General features: G+C 41.9%; 2 protein-coding genes across 4 annotated transcripts in view; both read left to right on the forward strand.

Annotated features, from left to right (window-relative positions):
* Positions 1 to 2,179: 2,179 nt before the first annotated feature.
* On the forward strand, positions 2,180 to 11,747 carry LOC110979412 (Golgi-associated plant pathogenesis-related protein 1-like). The gene is made up of 4 exons (XM_022235181.2): positions 2,180 to 2,479; positions 8,158 to 8,379; positions 9,285 to 9,362; positions 10,159 to 11,747. The coding sequence occupies exons 1-4, from the start codon at positions 2,440 to 2,442 to the stop codon at positions 10,320 to 10,322; spliced, it is 504 nt and encodes a 167-aa protein (XP_022090873.1). The 5' UTR covers positions 2,180 to 2,439; the 3' UTR covers positions 10,323 to 11,747.
* Positions 11,748 to 13,277: 1,530 nt separating this feature from the next.
* The window catches only part of cfap44 (cilia and flagella associated protein 44), a 34,438-nt gene continuing 27,916 nt past the window's right edge, over positions 13,278 to 19,799 (forward strand). For 2 of the 3 annotated variants that reach the window (XM_022235081.2, XM_022235083.2), the window contains exons 1-5: positions 13,278 to 13,424; positions 15,001 to 15,132; positions 17,872 to 18,087; positions 18,336 to 18,818; positions 19,095 to 19,659. In XM_022235081.2, the coding sequence (XP_022090773.2) occupies positions 13,397 to 13,424; positions 15,001 to 15,132; positions 17,872 to 18,087; positions 18,336 to 18,818; positions 19,095 to 19,659 (1,424 nt within the window). In that variant the 5' untranslated portion in view covers positions 13,278 to 13,396. The remainder of the gene's footprint in view (positions 13,425 to 15,000; positions 15,133 to 17,871; positions 18,088 to 18,335; positions 18,819 to 19,094; positions 19,660 to 19,799) is intronic. The other variant, XM_022235084.2, reaches the window with a different exon arrangement.

A 19,799-nucleotide genomic window follows, 5' to 3' on the forward strand; every position in this document is an offset into this window, starting at 1 on the left:
TTAAAATTGCGCTGAGAAATCAGCGTCTCTCAGGGACATTTCGTCTTCTTGTACAGATTCCTTTTTCTCAATTTCTTCGTGCAGACGTAGTTCAACGGCGGGGAACTCATCAAACGGAAAATTTTAATATTATTGTACAGCTAAATATTTCTCAAACTCCATGCAAGGGACTACCGATGTCGCGTAGAGTTTAGAGTTTTCTTCAGTTGAGTCGTCTCTTTGTTATCAAAAAATAGTCATCATAAAAGAGGCAGAAATCACTCAAAACATCTGAAACTCTCTTACTTTTCCCCAGGTTAGCGAGAATTGAAAGGATATGTACTGATTAACCCTTGAAAGACATTGTGCGTGTGAGAGTTTAATGTCATGCCTTTACAACCGCATCAGAGTTCCTGCTTTGGATTTTCTTGGGTGGATCTCATCGTGATCGTGTTTTGTGAAACTGTGCTAAGTTGCTGTGGGCGATTTCATGGTCATACGATGTCCTCCTTTCACAACAAAGCCATCTGAAATACAGTTCGACAAAATCCTCTTTCCAAGGGGTCAGGCTTGGGGAACGTGGGGCAGTTTGCACTCTTAGAAATAAAAATTGCCCTCGAACGTCTCTTACAAAGACCTTTTCAAAAACTGCAGTCAAATCTTCCACGGAGGTGTTCTTTATCCAACAAAGCCTTTCAGGAAAAGAAGGGGTAAATTGTGTTGATTTTATTGTGACCACCTGTTGGGGTTTACCTGGGCACCGTGCCTGTCCAGTTTGCACGGTGTTGTTTATCCGGGCACAGACCTTTTTTGACCGACACCCCTCATATGCTTTCATAACCTCTGAGGTCCTACAATTTAACCTTCCAGTGAATTAACAGCGAGTTCAAGACAGTGCAGCTTGAGTCCTGGTTTTGTTCGTTTGGGTTTTTTTTTTCGTTGCTAGTGGACAGTTCCACGACACTTTAAGCCGAGACTGACGGAACAGTATCGCGGTAACATCCGATTTCGAACATCGTAGGCAGTGTCTCATTCTAATAAACAAGACGTGTTTTTGTCCGCAAATCTGATCGCTTATAATTTTTCATTGGCAGTAGATGATTATCGACCGTTAGTTTGATCTAATAGGAAGGAAGTAATTGCTTCCCTACAATCTTACCATTTTCAAGTCAAAGCTTACGGTCCAACAATTTCAGTGGGGTTGAACCGACTTCTTCCCAATACTCGGCTTCATCTCGAAATCTAAATTTGCCTGATTTTGAAACTATGACTCTGAAGTTGTATGAGTTGAAGAATAAGTCATACATTGCTTACATCGGACTATTCAAGCTAACCCCCAAACTGCAGATAAATCAGAGTCGACAGATTTCGCTCATCGTGATTGGCCAACGCGTAAACTCTTGATTGGCAAACTCTTGGAGGCGTACTATTGTGGTTCGCCCGTTTTTCAATGAACATTCTCTGCAACTTAGGCCTACGAATACCGAGGAGAAACGCATTGGAAACGCGTCTAATACCGCGGGGCCATCACTGATCTCCATTATAACGTCTTCCTAATGGAGGTCAAATCTCCGTCCATAACAGGCACCATTCCGCGTTTGGGCTGCGCGTCCTGTCCATTTGCGTATAAATTACGGACGATGTTCTATGAAGTTGTACTAGCGGGAAACGCGGCAAATGGATGGGTGTTGATTCTTAGACCAGAAGACGCACATACGGTAAAGTGACTTTATAGCTTGATAGGAACACGGAGGAAGAAAAACCTCCTAGATAGGGGCAAGGAACAGGGCACCACCAGTCATCAGCGATTTTCAGTCCTTCTAGGGACACTCCAGGGCCAACACGGTCCTTCTCTGGCCAAACAACAAACAAAATCCCCACGACACCCTTACTGACAAGGACTCTCATACAGCTTATCTGGGGCACCGTTTTGCAAAACATCTATATGCATATTGCAAGTTGAAACTGTGACAAGATATGGCCCTTGGATGGGTGATTTAATTTTCACGAAATTACGAAAAACATTGACGCTCCCTTTGTGCTATAAGCGAATGGGCATATTGTCTAACTGCACTGGAGCAAAGAGCACTCTACGTAATAGTGCACCACGTCCGCCCACTTCCACACTGACGGGGGTGTCACTGAGTAGCTTTTTTTTTTTTTTGGATTCATGTCAAAGATACAGTGCACACTTGCATTCGCTATGGTTGGACTGTGACACCGTGCAGCGAAGTACGCGACTTCCCGCTCCCCAGGCTTGCGCTTAAGTAAATATCGGTAGACGCTACTAGAGTCAGATTCTGTGACAAATACCGTCGCGTCTGTGTACACGCACGTACGTAGGCGGCCCTGTTGCTGCAGCCAGTTGATTCGTCTGTGGTTTGTCGGCTATACGTGTAAAGCTTAACACTAACTCCGAGCGCTTTCTAAACAACCTCTGAAGACAGCAGATCGTGCGAGATGGGCGGCTGTTTCAGCGGTGGATCGTCTGGCCCGAGCGGTAGGCTTCTCGTTTTTTGCCTTACTTTTCAGGACGTATCCAAAACTGGTACTGTCAATGGATTTAATGAGTGTTTGGAGTGTAGGAGATTTGGGAGTTACGGGTCTGACATTCTGTTGCAAGCTACCAATGCTTCCACGTCGCGTTCGCTGCAGTGGGCATCTTGGCCGTTCATTCAATTGGCAACCATTGCTATTGATATATCGATGCTAATCTTCAACTGTGGTCTATAAGCTGTTTTATCATTAACAGATCCTCTCCATTGTCTGTCGTGTCATTCAGCTTAAGTTTACATAAGCGTACATAAAAGCTTAGTTTACTCCAAGAACTCGACCTTCCCACAGAGAAACAAAACGATTCTGGTTTGGCCATAGTTCATTTTCATTTTGTGTATCGTTTTATTATTCATACAAGTTAAGGCGCAACGTTGCGTTGTATCTGTCTTTCATTCTGAACAGTACACGAAGTAATGGTGGCATGATCGTATTGCTGATCGTATTGTCACATTGTTGACGACAGTGTATAATACAAGCCCAACTTACAGGTCTTCTGTGACTGAAACTTAATTCTACTTTTTCTCTCTTCGATTGCATAAAAATAGAAATAATCTGGACGGAGTTGAACGAACAAAAATGTAAAATGTAACCATCTGGGACTTCAGTGTGGAGGATCTTTGCTGTAATTACATCGAAAGCTTGGACTCTTATGATTAGTGTAACGAGATAATTTACAGCAATAGTACCTCTTGTTATATGGTCAAACTCTTCCCTATTCAGAGTATTTTCCCTCATCGATTTCAATGCTGGGTCAGCTTCAGGTGTTTGGGATGCGACAAAGGCGTCCTGTTTCGCTTGACTAACGCAGTCCCCGACAAAATGAACATGCCTGACTTTTTCAATAGGACACTGTTGCGTGAATCAAACCAAATGGAAAAGAGAATCCACGTTGGTCGTGACACCATTAATCTCTTTTTTGTGTAAAAAAAGCATACATCGGGTTAGTATATAAAATGCGACAAGGGACTGATCAGTGGAGCTTATACATTTTGTAATCGCTGTGTTGCTCAAGCAGCAGTTCTTCAAAATGTTTGGAGAATCATGCTGTCTGTGGTCACATTTGGGGGCATTATTTCACCGACCAAGAAAAGAGGCAGGTCCTTTTCTCGGGAGTCGGTCTTAGCCTTGAATTCCATTCGTCCCACGGGAGGCCGACATATCGGCTGCAGCCCAGCTGACAGCCAATATCAATAATATCCCGCTACGACCTCGCCCCGGGGAAAGACCAACATAGCAGGGATGCTCTCAGAAAAACAGCGTATGCTGAATACATGTTTTGAAAGTAATGATGGCGCTTTATCATTCAGTCCCCTATAATGTAAACACGGTTTTGTTTCGACGTCATTTTCTCCTTTTGGAACATGTATTCATGTTTTTCATAAAAAATAGAATGTACCATGTTGGACAGATGTCACAAAATTAACAAATAACCCCTTGCTTTCTTTGTCATGCTATAGCCCTTGATTTGATGTAGCTCCCAAGAGTCCAATAGAAAGGATCTTTCAAAAAGAGAACACTGTCAAAAAATTCTCATTTGGTTAAAAATTGCTTTTGAAAGGGTTAAAAATTTCTTTCAAACTCTACTAGAATCGGTCTGCCGCATTGATATATTTTGAAGAGGTCAAATGCCGTGCCACGACACATTGCATGTGAAATGCGCAGGCGGACGGGTCGCTGCAGACTCGTTTCATCATTACTAATCAATAGAAAGCTCACGAGGCCTGGTTGTCTATGAAGTATTCAAGGTCGGTCGACGCAAATCTGGGTTAATTATTGCCAGGTACGGACTGACATCATGAGAAGAGCCACATTTTTCAAAGACCTCAGAATATATAGAGTATTTGTTGCACAGTTGCCTAATCTGCAGGTTTTTCAGGTCATGCTAAACATTACTTTTCAGGGCAGCATAGCATTATACATGTAGTTATTTACCGAGGTTGCATCAACGGGTTTTTTTTAAGTTGGTTAATATTGGCAAAATGCCTACAGTCTTTATTAATTCTTAAGATGTGTTGTTGGTTTTTTTCTTTATAAATAAGTAACAGTTCTGTCAGACATTACACAATTAGCGATATTCTACCGACCCAAAGAGTAAAGCCTCAAAATTTTAGTTTAGTTTAGTTTGGTTTATTTCCATTCCATTTATCTTGTTGTGACATAAAATTACATTGGTTAATGCACATGATGAACCGTGGAGGCTGGCAGAAAGCTACTGCTTGTACAAGGCCACGCCCCCATTATAAATGAAATCAAAAGTAGCACTGAATATTCATTTTCGATTATCTCGCGATTGTTAATTTCATTGTTAAAGCACCGTCAATTTAAAGTACAATTCTGGTATTTTTTTTGCTTGTGCTCACATTACCTTCCTTATCTTCAGGCGTGCTTTTTTTTATTCCTCGTCGAGACATGCCAAAGCACATCGTATAGTATGTTTTGGTTAATAACAATCACAGAGGACATTAATGCGAGCCGGATGAAGACTTAAGCAGACAGCAGCCGGAACTGACGTGCAGAAGTACCCACCAGAGACTGGAGAAATGTGGAAACTATCTGTGCCTGTTGAACAATGTAGAGATGTGTTTGTTCGTTTTCCCCTTCCATAAAAAAAGCTGGCGCGTCCTTATAAGGACATCGGGCTTTAGAGGATAGCGACGCCGCTGGTTACGAGGATGGGGGACGTACCGATTCGCACTCGGTCTTCCACTGGTGAATTTCTAATTTCTACCGACTTTCATACTTTCTCAGTGATAAGCCCCATGCGTACATTTTGAACACAAGGCTTCAAAGGTTGCGTTTGCTGTTTGTTATTAGCCCCTTCGCTGTATCTCCGGAACTTTCCATATCGGATTTGCTTCCATTCGGGTGTTTATTTCCCTCGCCAGTGTTTTGCCGCAGTATGAGCCGGAAACCACAGCGCACGCAGTTTCTGGATCTTTTGGATGCGGTCAGGAAGTGACTGTCAATTCCCGGAAGGTCCCAGATAGACCAACCAAACAAGCAGAAACAAAACAGAGGTGCGGCACAACTTAGACAACCCTGCGCCATAGCAACTGTAAAAATGAACCATCCCTAATTCAGTGTAGCCGTTTAAGAAAGTTACTGTGGAGACGCGTTCATTTACTGTTACAATGACATGATTTCTTGGAGCCAGATCGTATTACCTTAGGGCTCCATTTCGCCTCCTCATTGTAATTGGGAACCCCCCCCCCACATTGTGTTTAATATTAACAATGGCGTGTCTCAAAAAATGTGGTCACTTCTTGGCGGGGACTCGAGTAAATGTCACTGGCACGCGACTGTCTCCAGCCAGCCAACGCCATGCCACGCGTCCGGAATGCGTAGCTGATCAAGGCCAGATAAACATCGTCTCGGTTCACCATCACGCTCACCTCTGCCCTCATTAATAATATCATAAAAAAAATCTAACTGATGATTAATGTTCCTGTTCTGGTGGCTTCGAAATTAGTTTTCAACAGGGGATTTTTGTACTGCGCCTTGTGGGAAGATTTATTTTGTTAGAGAAAACTTACAATAGGGCCGAATGGATAATTGTGAAGACTTTTGGTTGGGGCCTATCCCATAGTTATCTGCACCGTCCCGCTCGCCCACCCCCCCCACACACATGCCAGCAGTTCAAGTAACTACGGAACACGAATATGTTGACTTCTTTTTCTCGTGAAAAGAACTGAAAATGGTTGTCACTGCCCCTCGTGTCTTCATTGCATCTTTTAAAGCCCAAGATCATTAATCATCAAATCACACGTCATCCTGATATTGCTGTTCCTCACATTCATGTTTAACAAGTCATTCCAGGTATTCGTAATATGTGGGAACTCTTGCACATAATGGCCCATCCCAGTTTCCTTTTACATGGGTGTAATGGCTGCTATTACTAGCACGGCGTCTCAATTAGAAATCCGGAGCACTTTGTTTATTTGTAAGATGTCACTGCTGGCGTGCATTCCGTGACCTCACGTAGAGGCGTGTGCAGATGTTTTTGAGTATAGCAAGGATTATGAAACTCTTGTTCGTATGTAGCTGTAATTACCGTACTTCTATACAGTACATGTACATGAACGTGGACTATATAATATGTTATAGCTTTCTGTCTGAAGTAACTTTGCAGCTGATCGTTGCCAGACTCGTCAACTTGCGTCTCTCTAAAAAATTAAGCTTGGTTTAAAAAAAAATGCTTCGTTGCTTTCTCTCTAATAATTTTGTATATAAGCACTTTTGGTTTGTTTGGCAACTTAGTTCAGCATACTCCTTGTGCTATACAGGCGATACCGATCGCATGTAGAAGTTTCCAACTGCAGGCGCGGATCCATAAGGGGGCTAGGAACCCCCACCCCCTCTTTAAAAATGGGGGGGGGGCGGTGACTAAAAAAAGTAACTAGAGTAAGTGCACCGATACCATTGTAAGCAATGTGTCATGTAATGTTTCATCATCGTTTTCGCTTGTCTGCAAAAATGAGACATTAAATCTCCGCCCTTGCCTCCCCAGAAAATTTCTGGATCGGCCCCTGAACTGTTTCAACATTGTCAGCTTTGGACATGTTTTCAGATAAAAATGATGCGCTTCATGTTCCTCCATGTCATTCGAAAGGCTGTCATTTTTAACAAATCTGTAAATGTTAGATTAAAATTAAAAATTAAAGAAACAGTGCACTAAACCACAACGTTCTCTTTATCCGTTGAATCATAATACGTATACAATAAAAACTTCAGCGGATTGAAAGGGCTGTGGAGTTTTGTTTAAATGGAAATCTCTTCGGTGTTATGTTCACACGGGAAGACTTAATACCGAACGATACATGCTGTCTAGACGAGGTTAAGTTGTAATGTCAAATTTTTTTTGTGCTGGTTAGGCATCATGTGACAAGTTACACGACCCGATGAGTAATGGACGGAGAATGTCAGACGTAGTGAAACACTGCAAACCAGATTGCCATCAGAATTGGAACATTTTTATATGTTATTGTCATTACAATGTTGTTTACAGCGTCATCCCTTCCTCAGGGCATGACAGACCCGCTGAGCAGACGTTGTATGTTAAAAAAAGAAATGATTATTTTGGTTGGAGTGGTGATTGGTTTTTAGTGCAATCCAGTTGATAGGCGTTGCGTGTTAAAGGCATTACGTTTTGCGAGGTTTTTGTTTTATAGCCACAGTACCTTATTTTAAAGTTTGCCTCAGCTAGATTTCATAATTTTGGAGGAATGATGGATTATCCATGACCCATCATTTGGATTGTCCATTTATACATCACGTACAGTGATTTTCCATTGTCAAATAATAACAATAGGAGGACTCGGGCACAAAACTGCAGTTTTCATGGAAGTGCCTTGGAATTCTACCCCTCCGTTGTCGATGGTTTGTCATAATGACAGCCTAGTCTGTTGAGTTCTTTTCCCCCCTAGAAAGATGCCCCTTTCCTGGTAACGCCCATGTGGGGCTTAATTAAGTTTGAATCGTCAACTTTGTCTCTTTTCATTCTACCAGGCTGTTTGTCGAATAATTATACTTGGAAGATGAAGGCGTGAAGACAACGAAGGCGTGTTCTAAATCCCCAACACTTGCATGAAATGTTTAATTTTTGTATGTTTTTTCCATCCAAAGGCTACAGGTCAAAGTTCAAACGAGATGCAGTCAAGGCTCACAACAGGTACAGGTCCATGCACGGCGCCCCCAACATCAAACTGAACGGCAACATCAGCAAGTACGCGCAAGAGTGGGCCAACAAATTGGCCAAGGAAGGGCAGCTCCAGCACCGGTCGGAGCACAAGTACGGCGAGAACATCTACTATGGAGCTGATTCAAGAGGCTTGGATGAGTTAACCGGTAAATAATGTGTGCGGGAAGTGGCCTATATTTGGTCGCTAGATTGTTGAGCAAACGTTGCTCTTAAGTTGTAGACTTGTATGGATACTTGTCAAAATTGGTCGGGAAGAGAACCTTTTCAAAAATATGGAAATGAATTCGCGCCAACTGGGGCTTAAGTAATCATTGAAGAAACGACATGCATGGAAATGCGTGGCTGTGACCTCCCCTTTACATTTTACATGGGATTTCGGAAGTGTTTAGAGAGTGCTCTCCTCGATGAAAATTCTGAAGTTTGGGGAAACAAAGTATTCCTGTCGTTAATCCTCAGCCGTCTGTCGCTGTCATAGTTGTGATCGTTTAGGTCATTGTACCTTTCGGTCAAAGGTCGGTTGACTTGAAAATGGAGTGCGAGATGTTCCCCACAGGATCCGGAAATCATAAATCACCCATGGTTGTAGCCATTCACACGCATTTATCAACTTGACAGAATCCATCCACGGTTAATAACTACACCAGATGCAACATTTGCCCACGGTTTGTTGAGCCCTATATCGGCTGTCAAATCCCACACACGTGATGCAAAAACTGAGACCGCTCATTTGCTTTTTGTCAAAATTGATTTAATTTTTGGTCATGGGAGCTCCTCCATTACTTCCCCGTCGCTGTCCGTCCTATGTTGACAGCACGATACAAAATCTTTAATTGTCCCAAAGGTTTACATAAGAGAAAGAGGAAAATTCCTTTGTGTAAGTTTATTATTCATCTGATCTTTAACCCTTTTAGGTATTAATTCAACAAATCCCGCTTGAACCGCAAAATAGGGCCGATTTCAGAATCTTCCATTTTTTCTACATTATTGTTTGCTGTTCTCCACGAACTGAGAAAAACAACCCTTCGTTTTGTTAATTTTCTCTGCAATGCAGGAGACAAGGCGGTTAAGTCATTCTATGATGAAATCAACAGATACAATTTCAACAGCGGAGGGTTTTCATCGGGCACAGGTAAATACAAATTCGAAGAGTACATGTAATTGTGCAACGGTTCATTTTTAATCATTAACGAAATCGTTACTGTTTTCGAACTCTTTTTTTCGAGGTATGTGTGGAAATTGAAATCAGTATTAAGTGTCCGTTAAAATGTCCCACACCATGTCTAGGATGAGCATGTGCTTCCCTGTGTGTGTGCATCATCATTTAGAATATATTTATTTTTATTCCCAATGATTGCTGAAAGAGATCACCGGGCACCGGCGCTTTTGGATTTATAAATATATGCTTCACAAAAACGACCTTCAAGAAAGTACCGTATTCTTCATAAAAACGAAATTCGAAAAAAAAATCTGTACTTTTGTGAACATTCTTGATGGCACTACATGTGGCTTTCGTAGTTTCTTTTGGTGAGGACATCTTTTTTTGAAATTTTTTACAGAAAAGCAAATACAAATTTATATGTGTATAAAAACGTATTTGGAATCTGGGTTGGGTTGGGTTGGGTTGGGTTGGGGATGTTTGAACTGATTGCGGTTGCAACAAATTGCATTAGATTGCTCGATCTACTCGAAGGTTATTGCTGCAAAGTAATGCTGTGTACGAATTAAATAGCTAAGGCAAAAAAAGTATACACGAACCTATAACTTAGAGGCTGTAGCCGCTCGTTATAGTGGCTTTCATTATGCGCACGTGTCATTTCCAGTCGCAGCCAGAAATAATTATTAATTTTGCGACCTTGGTTTGAAGGTTGAAGGTTAAGTGCCCTCTGGCGGCAAATACTGATTAGTGGCCCTTTACTTTTCTCCAGGGCATTTCACTCAAGTCGTGTGGAAGGACAGCAGGCGACTTGGGATCGGCGTGGCTGTCAATCCACGCAAGCAGAACGAGGTCTTCGCTGTGTTCAACTATGACCCCCCAGGCAACGTCAGCGGCAGATACAAAGAGAACGTCCTTCCCTCAAAAAAGCGCTAAAGGGAACGAACAAATCGACGTTATTCCTTCTCTGCTCTCAAAAGTCTTCCATTTAAATATACATATTATGGTTAAGTTTGTGTGAGATCTCACCACAGAAACGGTAGTTCGCTGTTTAGGTTAGACATCACTGGTCTTCGATGTGCAGGGGAGGCCTTGCGTTGGCACAGTTAGGGTCGAAAGAAGGCGTGGGTCGTGGAATATATCTTGTTCGGAGTTTTGATGGGACATTGAAAGTTCTTAATTACGACGAAATCGTACGGTAGCTCACTTGATGAAGCCTTATTTCAGTGAGGGCAGATGAAAATTTAGGGGGTTCACGGCGGCCGACCAAAGACCCATGCGAAGTTCAGATATCTTGGTTACGGACAACTAAAGGCCTTTATAAGCGCGTAGTGTCGGAGGGTTCTGTTTCCTCAAACGTAAAAAGTTTTTGTCCCGTTAACCCATTATCCCGTCAAGATTTTGTTGAATCACTAACCCAACTTTGCCTTTAAACATCTCTATGCCCATGTAATCTTTGTTCAATCAATGTTTGGCAGAATATATTTTTTCCCACAAAGACTTGAAGGTACACTTTAGCTGAAGATTTGCAAATCTACAGCTAATGTGGAAGTAGAAAGAACTTCCCTGACATTTCTTTGACATTTTATGCCAACAAAAATAAAGAGTATAATAACAATGCATACAAGGATAATCTATTTGGGGTTTGTTGAAACAGTGCATAAATGTCCGCCGAAATCTATCATCATCATCTTATATCCCTCCGTTTGTTTACTGAACCCCATGTTTTTGGTTCACTGCATGTGCACACTTCACGCATTGCTCTAATGAATCCCAGAATGGTTGACAAAATTGCCATTCATCAGTACTCTGTCGGTGAAGCAGTAATTGAATTTGATTGCAATTTCATTTATTGACTGAGACAGACAATGCGTCGTATACAATATACATGCATACACCGATACATGTATTTTGGAATGACGTACCGTAGGCCTACAATGTTTAAGGGTTCTCTCCATTTATGCGCGAAAGACAGTTATGATTGGAAGGCGTAGCTGATTCTGACTTGCTCCTTTTATTAATGAAATTAAGTGATAAGAGTAACGGTTGAACACCACGTGTAGGCTATTTTGCACTGTATATAGTGAACAGTACGTGAGTCTATGTAGCGGAGAGGTTGGCAGACGATTTTGTTGTCCATTCGAGTCTTAATCACGAGGAATCCCAATTCATTTTGTCTATCTATGAGTAGGTCGATGCCTTACTTTGTCTTTTAGCTTTCCCGACGGAGTTTACTTTTGATATTTTATAAACAAAGGCCTGTGCTCTTTCCACTTTTGCTCTTTTGCTAGATGTTTGTTCTTAAGTGATATTTTTTATTATTTTGTTGCTAATAAAAAACAAGTTTAAGAAGACTCTTGATACCTTTTTGGTTTGCTGAAAGTGGATGTTTATCTAATTCCTCAAATTATTTTAATAACTATTTTAAACGTTTCTACGAACAAATCCTGAAGAATATTTTGGGACAGTTCACAGGAGTGTTTGTGTTGATTTTTCAAACCGGTATCGTAAGAAACTTGGATTCATAAGAAATCTGGTCTCTTCTGTTTGTTACTCCCTAATTTTTTTTTCAAGTCTTTCTGATAAGACACGCATTGCAAAATCGAGTTTAGTCCCTGCTCATTCATAGTGCACATTGGACAAACTCGTCCCACACCCGCACTGCGCGAGTACACGTATTATGCTTTTGCAAGCATGAAATGCGCCGTTTTGCAATAAGAAATAATATTGTTTAGATGTCGAATTTCTGGAAAATTGTACAACGCAGAAGCCCATTGTCCTTTGTCCCAGCTAAGCTCAGTCTTCAATAAAGTTCCTAAGGCCTTGTCCCGATTTTCCAATGAGGTCGTTTTCCAACACTCAACTTTGTCATCCTTCAGGCAGCGGCTACGAAACCAATTCCGGATTTTGGGCCTGAGGTGTTGAATTAAATTGAAGTACTGTAATGTTTGGCTCTTTTGCATCTCAGTACTTGATGTTTTGTTACACCATCAGACATGGCAATCCCCTAAAGGGTGCATTCCACCAAATGGTTGTATTTCTGCGCGGGAGCTCATGAATATTTTGTGATCCCACGGGATTTTTTTCAATAAGACAGGCCATAATCAGGAGGCATCATAGAAATATTTCTATAAATCCCGAATTTAGGGCTTATAGTTCCCAGTTCAGGGTACTTCTTTCACAAAAAGCCCCAAATTGCGGACCTATTTTGGATCGAGGCGGGCGGCTACATTCAGAAAAGGGCGCTTCGTTTAATTGCTATGGGGGGGTATCTTCGTTCACAGGCGAATAAAACAAAATTCTCGCTAACTCCCGTGAAAGTGAAACGAAAGGTGATCTTCTGGCCATAATCTTGAATTTCCAGTGAAAAAAACGGAGGCCAACCTCTTCACGAGAGTCAACAGGCGGCGCTATTTCGGTCCGATTTTCCCCTGTTTTCTTTGGGCGCGTATGGATTAGTGCAACCTTAGGCCGTTTTCCAATACTTCGTCTTCGTCTCTGTCTCAGGCTTCGAGTCCCCGAAACCGCGCCGATCCCCGGTTGTGGGCCTGAAGCGTTTAAATCAAATTGAATTACTGTAACGTTCGCTCTTTTGCATCTTATATGATGTTTTGTGGCACTATTAGACTAATTAGTGCGCTTACGGCTAGCTTCGAAGCCAGGTAGTAAAAAAAAAACAAAATTGGAAAAATAATCTCGTAAAAACGAAGTTGAAAAAATGTACACTACATGGCACTTGTGGGCTTTCGTAGAAAACGGCCTTAGCGTGGCCGGCCATCGTTGATAAAAATTGTTTAGCGCCCTCAAGCGGCACGTCCAGAGTAGGCTGTGAATCCGTCTTGCACCGAGACTGATCTAATAATGAAGCAAACGACACCGGGTTGGATGCACCTGCCTTTATTCTGTGTGAGGCAACACATCCTAGCAACGATAACGTCAGTATCAAGTAACGCGAATCTGAGATGAGTGCATTACATTTTCACTAATTCAAAGCGTTTTAAATCAGCTCAATGGACGAAGACCAGCAGTCGAAAGACGGTAGGCATGAATATCCCAAATTACACAATTTCAGGAAGTTTGAGCTGGATAAGGGACATTTTTAAGTTTTTAAAGTCAGTGGAACATGCAGTCAAACGAAATTGAAGTCAAGTTGACGTTGGCCTACATCATGTCATCAGTACATGCACATGACGTGCAATACTGCTTAGGCCAAGGCCTACTTTTGTACACGTAGCATGGTCTACATTGTGGCCGTGGGTTAGGGCTGCATGTCAATCATGATCATTGGCGACAGACGTCACATTAACTCTGTCACGTTTATTGTCATCCTGGTCATGTTTGATATTTGTCATTATTGGTTGATAGAGCCTAGGCCCATATCATAACATTGTAACTTCACTTAGCCTGGCCTTGGCTAGCCTTTGGCCTACTTCCAGAATTTAACGGGAAAGAGTTCCATAGGCCCAGGCCTATATGGACAACACTAATCTTCCCTTAAAATGTCGTCACAGCCATCAGAAAGTGATAAGATGTCCGGAGAACTGAAATTTAGCTGAGAAAAGTTTGAAGCATTTACTTAGAAACGCCTAGGCCTAGGTTTTCTCATGGCTTTGGCTCATTGTGCACAGGGACATCAAGTGTTGTCCGTATATGGAACTCTCCTTGCAGATGTCAAACTCACAATAAGTTTTGGCAGTTTTGACGAGGCCTGTACCAACTTACTCTGCCATGCTATGACAACTAACTGCACAAGAAGAATTCATAAATTCCTTCTTGACCAGTGTCTGGGCATATTTGGAGGTTTGCTCACCTTATCTCTCATTACAATGGTAAAATTCATGAATACTTTGCCTGTTCACATCATGGAAGATCAACAGCATTGTTGTCCACAGCTTGACATCTTGACCAGTTGCAACACGGCTCCTATCTTTACCTTGTTGTTTTACTGTCACCCGCAAATGAAAGCCGTGCTATGATTGGACTACATATAATTGCATCTAGGCCAATACCAATAATGACAAATTATTAAAGTTATTGACATGCATGAGTTAAAAACATGCCGTTGGTTCAGCTCAGCAAATTTTGGATGCAGAACTGGGTATTGTTCATTTTTGAACTACCGGTAAGAATCCCATTTTATGAACATCACTAATTATCTCTGATTTATTAGGGTTTGTGCACAAGGTGTCCACGTATGGTTCTCTTTCCAATCTATATGTACATGTACCTACATGGATTAAACATTACCACCTTCCTTTAATTCACTTACTAAAATTAGGGCATAATTTTATGAATTTGTTCAGACATGTTGGGATATTTGTTGTAAATTATTTGTAAAATTTCCCTTGACAGACACGTGTGTCCTGTTGTGATAGTTTGGTTTTGCCTATGCCACGTGTGCATGTGTAATTTGATAATTAAACAAAATGCTCACCACTGTGCAGGATCTTGGTCAGAAATGCATTTCTATACATGTATGTCTACGGATATTTTTAGTCTGTGAATTTTGTCTCTGAATATTCCTGCATCATTGACTGTATGTCCATGAGAGGCTTGTGTAAGCGATGCCCTTCTCTGAACTGTTCACTAACTTCAATATAACTGGTATGTACAGAGGCCTACTTGTCAGGTTCCCACAAAAATCCCAAGAGTCTCCGGGCTGCAACTCACAAATTGCAAGCAGAGGCTTTACGGCAATATCGTGAGGCACATGCAGGCAGTGTCCCCCATTTGGAAGAAGGTCAAGGTATATGTAAACAGCATGGACCATCCTTGCTGGTACTTTCACAACACTGAATACTAGTGGAGTGTACACATAGTACCATACTAGAAGCACAAATACTCGGTCATCATCAGTATTTCAATACATTGAGTGCAATCGGTCAGTTTGTGCAATCCTTGCATGATGGGTTGATCCGTTTGCACCGTCTGTTGACATTTCCACCATCAGTCAATCATCTTTTCTTTCCAATTCATGGTTGTGAAGGTTTGTTTTAAAATGGAGAAGGAAAGTCTGAGATTTCAAACTGGACTGATCGACCAATCACATTCACACCCAACAGCCCAGCCCCATAGCATTGTATGCACAGAAAATTTTAACGGCACAGTGCACCTCCAGCTGTTAGATTAGAAGAGGCCAAGGTTTAACTTCTTGGTTGACATCTTGCTCAGATCAGAAATTATGTATGTACATTATGTAAGAACTCATAAAGGCACTCAGGTTGTTCAAACATGAAAACCTCTGACTTCAATCTTGGGCATTCCGAAAGGAAGAACTAAACCACAACCTTGTGCAAAAAGAGTTACCATTTAGGACATCAAGCATTTCCCCGTAAGGGGCTGTAAAATACTCCTCTCTGTATTATAACTACTTGGTAGTGCACTAGATAGTGAATCGCTTCTCTTTGAGTCTGGCTTTAAAGTAGATCTCTTTGCATGGAGAATACACATGTTTCACTCATTTGCAATTCTGAATTCAGTCTAAATTCACAGCTTTCAATTTTCCTTTGAAAGAGTTCCATATCTAACCGGTAGGATTTTTAAGTTTCATTAAAACCAGCACGTTTTTCAAAACAGGATTTAAAACCACTTCCTCAGACAGTGTCAGTTTTGCCCAAGCTGAATGAACTTGTCTTCAATAAAAATACAAAGGTGTAGCGGAATTTGTTGTGTTTTGGTGAGTATGTAGTGGCCAGATATGGAACTCCTGCCTTTTTTGATCTCTGAATTTTGTTTGAAGTCAGAATATTTATATTTGAAGAAAGCCTAAAGCTCCAAGTCTAGGGTGTCAGAATGCTATGACACTGTTTTCATTTGCCTCATGACACTGAAGTTTGCACTTAATATTTCATGAAAAGCTTTGATTAATTTTCATACAACCATTACATTGGAACAATCTGGTTTTGTAAAATTGCCAGCACATCCTTTCCACATAGGGACAGGGATTTGTTGTAGTTATCTGATCAAAATAAAGACATACTCGTAGCTCATTAAGCAGCACAGTAACTGCATTGCTTTTTATGTAATGAACCCATGAGATACATGTACACGTATCAACCATCGTAGTAGATTCCATCACATCAAAACCGAGGTCTGTCATGGGCAGGAGTGATTATTTTTGTGTTTACATAGGACGACAGGCAATTAACACCATTTGTCTCATTGACATGGAATATAGCTTTATAAGCAAATATGTGTTATTTTGATTTTAAGACTTGGGTAAAAGGTGGCCCCAGTCACAAAATTCAATTAAACAAGGAACCACAACAACCAATGGGGACGATAAAATTCTTTGGAGTCATCATTAATGTAATTACAGTACACGTAATCGGAAACTTTAGATGAGGATTTTGAAGACACAAGAAATGTCAAAAACCAGTTTTTCCATGACTTCACTACCTATCGACAATGAACAAAGTCTCATCACCTGAAAACATTACACTATGGTGACCCCACAATGTACGAGGCTTATAGGAAATCTCGAAAGCTTTAGAGAGCACCAGAAATAACCTGTAGAAAACTGCAGGATGGGTTTGTGTAAATGCAATTAGAAAAGTCCTTGACAAAAATGATTGAAAACATGTCCTAGGACGTTAACTGTGTGTACATCATGCATCACATCAGGTCATATCACCAGACTTCATTACACATGCTAGCAGTACTTTAATGGCTTAATTTTGCAACCTATGCAAACAAAATAGGAAAAATATTAGAATTGATGCATAATATTGTAACCCTCTCCAGTAACTCTACAGCACAGTATTGTGTACGGTATATTTTAAAATCAAATGTTCAATCGCAAATTGGCATGCTAGCTTCTCAATAAATAATGAGTACAGGTACTGTATATATGCACAGGCTGTGACAATCATTTCCAAGTACCGTTTGTAATGGTAGTCTGCTCCCTAGTGAAATGGCTCAGGGAGCTGAATTGTTTTCAGACGAAAGGTTTCATGGAACACAAACTTCATTTTGGCTGTAAAATAGGCAGTCATAAATGATCAATTCATTTGCGCCCTCATTGAGACATTCTCTTCATAGATACCTGCCTTTTCCTTCATTGTAGAAGTAGCCTGGGTCATATTAAGGGATTAAAAGAAAGAAACTCTAACATTTTTTCTGGAAAACTTTCACTCTTCAAAACGTCTGTGATTAGGAGATTTTTTGTATTTTGGTTTAGTTGTACATACACTTGGCCTACAATATATGTATATTTTTTTCAAGGAGGATATAAATATAGGCATAATGAAAATGGAAAAGTGCATGTTCCTAATTGATTTGAATGATTTATATTTGATCTTTCATAAATTTGATTTTGACAAATCTGCAGACTTTTTGGCTCATAATCTGTCTGTTGAACATTCCTTCAATACACACTTCCTCAATGCACACTTGCCTAATCCATATTCTACGAACTTTTTTTAACAAAAACCTTTGAGTAGTATCCATTCCTGCACACTAACTTAGTGAATTGTGTCGTCAAAAGGGGATTTTCAAAATGAACAGCAAGAGGAACATGTGGCAGCCGATGTAATTCCAGAGGGGCAGACAGATGAACAGCCTGCAGGTGCAGCTGAGGATGCTGATGTAGCCAAATCAGGCACCCCCTCTGGGGAGCAATCAGCAAAAGACCCTGCAGTGGGAGGAGATTCAGATGGAGCTAATGAAGACACACCACCTGGGGAGGGAACAGCTGCCCGAGGTATGAAAAATGTGATGGATACAGATTCACTGTACAGTATTATCACTTGTGATTAATTTGGGGTGGACTTGTGTCAGACTTGATGACCACAACACTGCTCACTGGGGATGAAAGCTAACGAAACTGTCAATTCCACATTGTTTTGCTTTTGTTGGCATTAAGCCCAGTGAACCAATTTCTTCTTAGAGTCTTCAACAAATCCTCGCTGAAACTACAGTGACATCATTTACCTTGTTTTATGCATTCAGACGATAACACAGATCCTTCAGTAGGAGAGCCCCGAGAAGACACTGCCGCAGAGGACAACACAACCAGAGATCCACCTGAGGATGTGGATACTGAGGAGCAGAAGGAAGGGCAGGAGGCAGCAGATGAAGCAGGGGAACAGAAAGATGTTGAGAAGCCCTCGGTGGAACCCCAGGAAGCAGAGCCGGCCGTGGAGACACCCACACCTGATCAGCCAGTCGAAAATGCAGAGGAGTCTGGTGGCCTTGCCTCACAACAAGACGTAGCCCCTGCTGGCGGGTTGGATGCCGTACCTGAACCGGCAGCTGCTGAGGCAGAAGAGGCAAACACAAATGTTAACGCGAACCCTTCTGACAAAGATGACCAAGGTGGGGCTGAGCAGGACGAGGGTGAAAATGAAGGATCATCTGCACAGGTCGAAGGTGAAGGCTCTCCCGAAGGGGAAGCAGCAGAAGGCGAAGCCACTGTCCAAGAAACTGAGGCTGGTAAGTTACTGAAGGATCTATTCCAATCTTTCGAGGGAAAATGCCCTTGAAATATGAAAAATAACCTTCCTAATTCGAGTAAAGAAATTCTGTAGATGATATCTAATATTAAAACTGAGGGCCTGAGGCTTTTTCATGTGTGAGTGGATTGAGAAAAAAAAACCCCAGTTTTCCCACTGAGGTGTAGCACTGAGAGCTGTGGTTTAGATAATGTAGTTTGAAATTCCTCCATACACCCATGCAAATGTCTGATGATATTTCTTCATGTACATGTAGCTGAGGTCCAAGAGACAGAGGATAGTGCCCCACTTGAACAGGCACAAGAGCAGGAGGCAGCAGCACCTCAAGAAGTGGCTTATGAGCAGCCTACACGAGCTGAGGGGGCGAAGGTTAGCGGTGATGGAGCAGAGAATGCAGCTGAGGGTGCAGAGGTCAGAGCTGAGGAAGAAGAGAGGGCAAAGGTCAGCGGAGAGAGGCAGGAGGCCGAAAGTGATGCTGCGACAGCTGGCGAGGAAGCACAGGTGGCGGATGAAGGGGCAGGGGTCATAGAGCTGGGGGAAGCGGTCACTGGTGAGGGGGCCGAGGTCACAGAGCAAGAAGCAGAGGTCACAGGAGAGGGGACAGAGGTCACAGAGCAAGGAGCAGAGGTCACAGGAGAGGGGACAGAGGTCACAGAGCAAGGAGCAGAGGTCACAGGAGAGGGGGCAGAGGCTGGAGAAGATCAGGCAGAGGAGGAAGGTCCCAAGATCCCATTGGACTTCTTCTATGATTATCAGGAGCATGTGTCTAGAGCGAGGATGGCTGAAGACTCGGATCTACCAGCCGACATGCTCACCCTGTAGTATCCTTTCCACAGAGCGGCATTCCATTTAGAGTATTACAGTGTGTCAGGAGAGTCTGAAGTTTTTTTGACTCATTTTTAACAAAATCATTTCTGCATTGTTGAGACATCAGACACAAGGTTGTATTTTATTATCAGAG

The sequence above is a fragment of the Acanthaster planci genome, linkage group LG08, assembly GCF_054643075.1.
Source record: "Acanthaster planci isolate LZ-2023a linkage group LG08, COTS_SCS, whole genome shotgun sequence".
Classification (NCBI taxonomy): Eukaryota; Metazoa; Echinodermata; class Asteroidea; order Valvatida; family Acanthasteridae; genus Acanthaster; species Acanthaster planci.